The sequence below is a fragment of the Ipomoea nil genome, unplaced genomic scaffold, assembly GCF_001879475.1.
Source record: "Ipomoea nil cultivar Tokyo-kokei standard unplaced genomic scaffold, Asagao_1.1 scaffold0179, whole genome shotgun sequence".
NCBI lineage: Eukaryota > Viridiplantae > Streptophyta > Magnoliopsida > Solanales > Convolvulaceae > Ipomoea > Ipomoea nil.
The window spans coordinates 634,309-635,812 of NW_017616607.1; the positions used below are offsets into that span (position 1 = coordinate 634,309).

The 1,504-nt window shown below is 43.2% G+C and overlaps 1 protein-coding gene across 1 annotated transcript; it reads left to right on the plus strand.

The window, feature by feature from the left end:
• Positions 1–270: 270 nt before the first annotated feature.
• LOC109179175 lies at positions 271–1,032 on the plus strand. The gene has a single exon (XM_019328740.1). The coding sequence runs from the start codon at positions 271–273 to the stop codon at positions 1,030–1,032; it is 762 nt and encodes a 253-aa protein (XP_019184285.1).
• The last annotated feature ends 472 nt before the right edge of the window (positions 1,033–1,504 follow it).

Below are 1,504 nucleotides of genomic sequence, written 5' to 3' on the forward strand. Positions count from 1 at the left end.
GCTGAGAATCCTGACACATCTATCTATAGACCTCAGTTTGTCTCCTCCACTGCCCAAGGAAAATGGTCCACAATGATCCGAAGATATCTTATTGTTCAGCGGTCTGTTGATGAACACCAGTTGAATTCTGTTTGCGACATCTTGCCTTTGCTGAGTGAAGTGGGCCTGTTGAAGACTGTCTCCTCCATCTGTCCTTATTCGAAGCTTCTGACTTACGAGTTCTACTGTAATCTCAATGAGGAGATTGACAATTTGTCTGGGACGTGACCAATGCAAATCTTCATTCGCGGAAAATGGTATGTCTTCGGCCTTGACATGATAAATGAGTATTATGGTTTGAAAGGTGTGCAGGAAGAAGAAATCACGGACTGGGATTTGGTGGCGAAGACCCTCACAGGTGGACAAACTGATACATGGCCTACGGGTGAAAAAGATTATCTGCCTAGCTCACAACTCACCTCCAAATATGTCATCTTGCACCGTCTTGCACTTCACAACTGGCTTCCATCAGCTCATTTTCATACAGTCGACAAGCAATTGGCAGCTCTCTTGTTTCGAATTGGGACAAAGATGTCTATTGATCTGGGGTCCTGGATTTATGATCATATCCTCTCTTTGTTCCATCCTCAAGAGCAGAAGGTACGGTTGTCATTCCCTAATCTAATATTTGGAGTTCTAACATCGCAGGGCCTTGAGCCAATGCATAGTGAGGTGATCAGTCCAACTCTTCTTTATACGGTTGATCCTCGTCTTCTAACTGGAGGTCACATCCGAAACGTTACGCCGGTGATTGCTCCTTCCACTTCTGATGCTGATACGGTGGCTGATGATTCGCCACATGCGAAAGATGTTCAACTCTCTCTTCGTCTAAAGGCCCGGGTATCTAAACTTGAGACTGTTCATGGAATCATTGCGAAGCAGCTGACAGGGGCCCGTACTGAATTAGCTATCGTTCTTCTCCGCTTGAGCTTGACTGAATCTGCTGCTGCTGATGCTGCTAAGTCTGACAGTGAGAACCCCTCTAATGCTTGACCGTGCTTTGACTATCATTGGCAAAAAAGGGGAGTGTGGAACTCAGGGGGAGTTTTTGTTGAGGTTTTTGTACCTTCTGGCCCCGTCTGGGCGTCTGTTTGTGATGGCACCACCTCATGAAGAATGTTGTTCTGTTCCAGCATAACTTGTATGTTGTGTTTTAGTTATGTTTTGTAATAAGATATTTGGTTTTCTATGCATTTCTATCTTGTCCTATCTAGTTTGTGTTTTTATAAGTAGTCGAGTTGTTTTGCCAAATAATAGCCAAAGGGGGAGTTTGTTAGTGTTTTAATTTGCTCAAAAAAAAACCCAACATATAATTGGCAATATTATTATGGCAAACTAAGATAGGGTTAGCTTGTTGTTGGTTTGTTCTACAGAGGACTGATTGATCAGATACAGCAACAGAGGGACTGACAGTGAAGATCTGTTTTAAGAAGATGTTTCCGTTTTACAAAACGCGATTTAAGAA

What these genes read in the sequence shown, in the direction of transcription:
- LOC109179175 (XM_019328740.1), top strand. Translation starts at nt 271, where the DNA reads ATGCAAATCTTCATTCGCGGAAAATGGTATGTCTTCGGCCTTGACATG.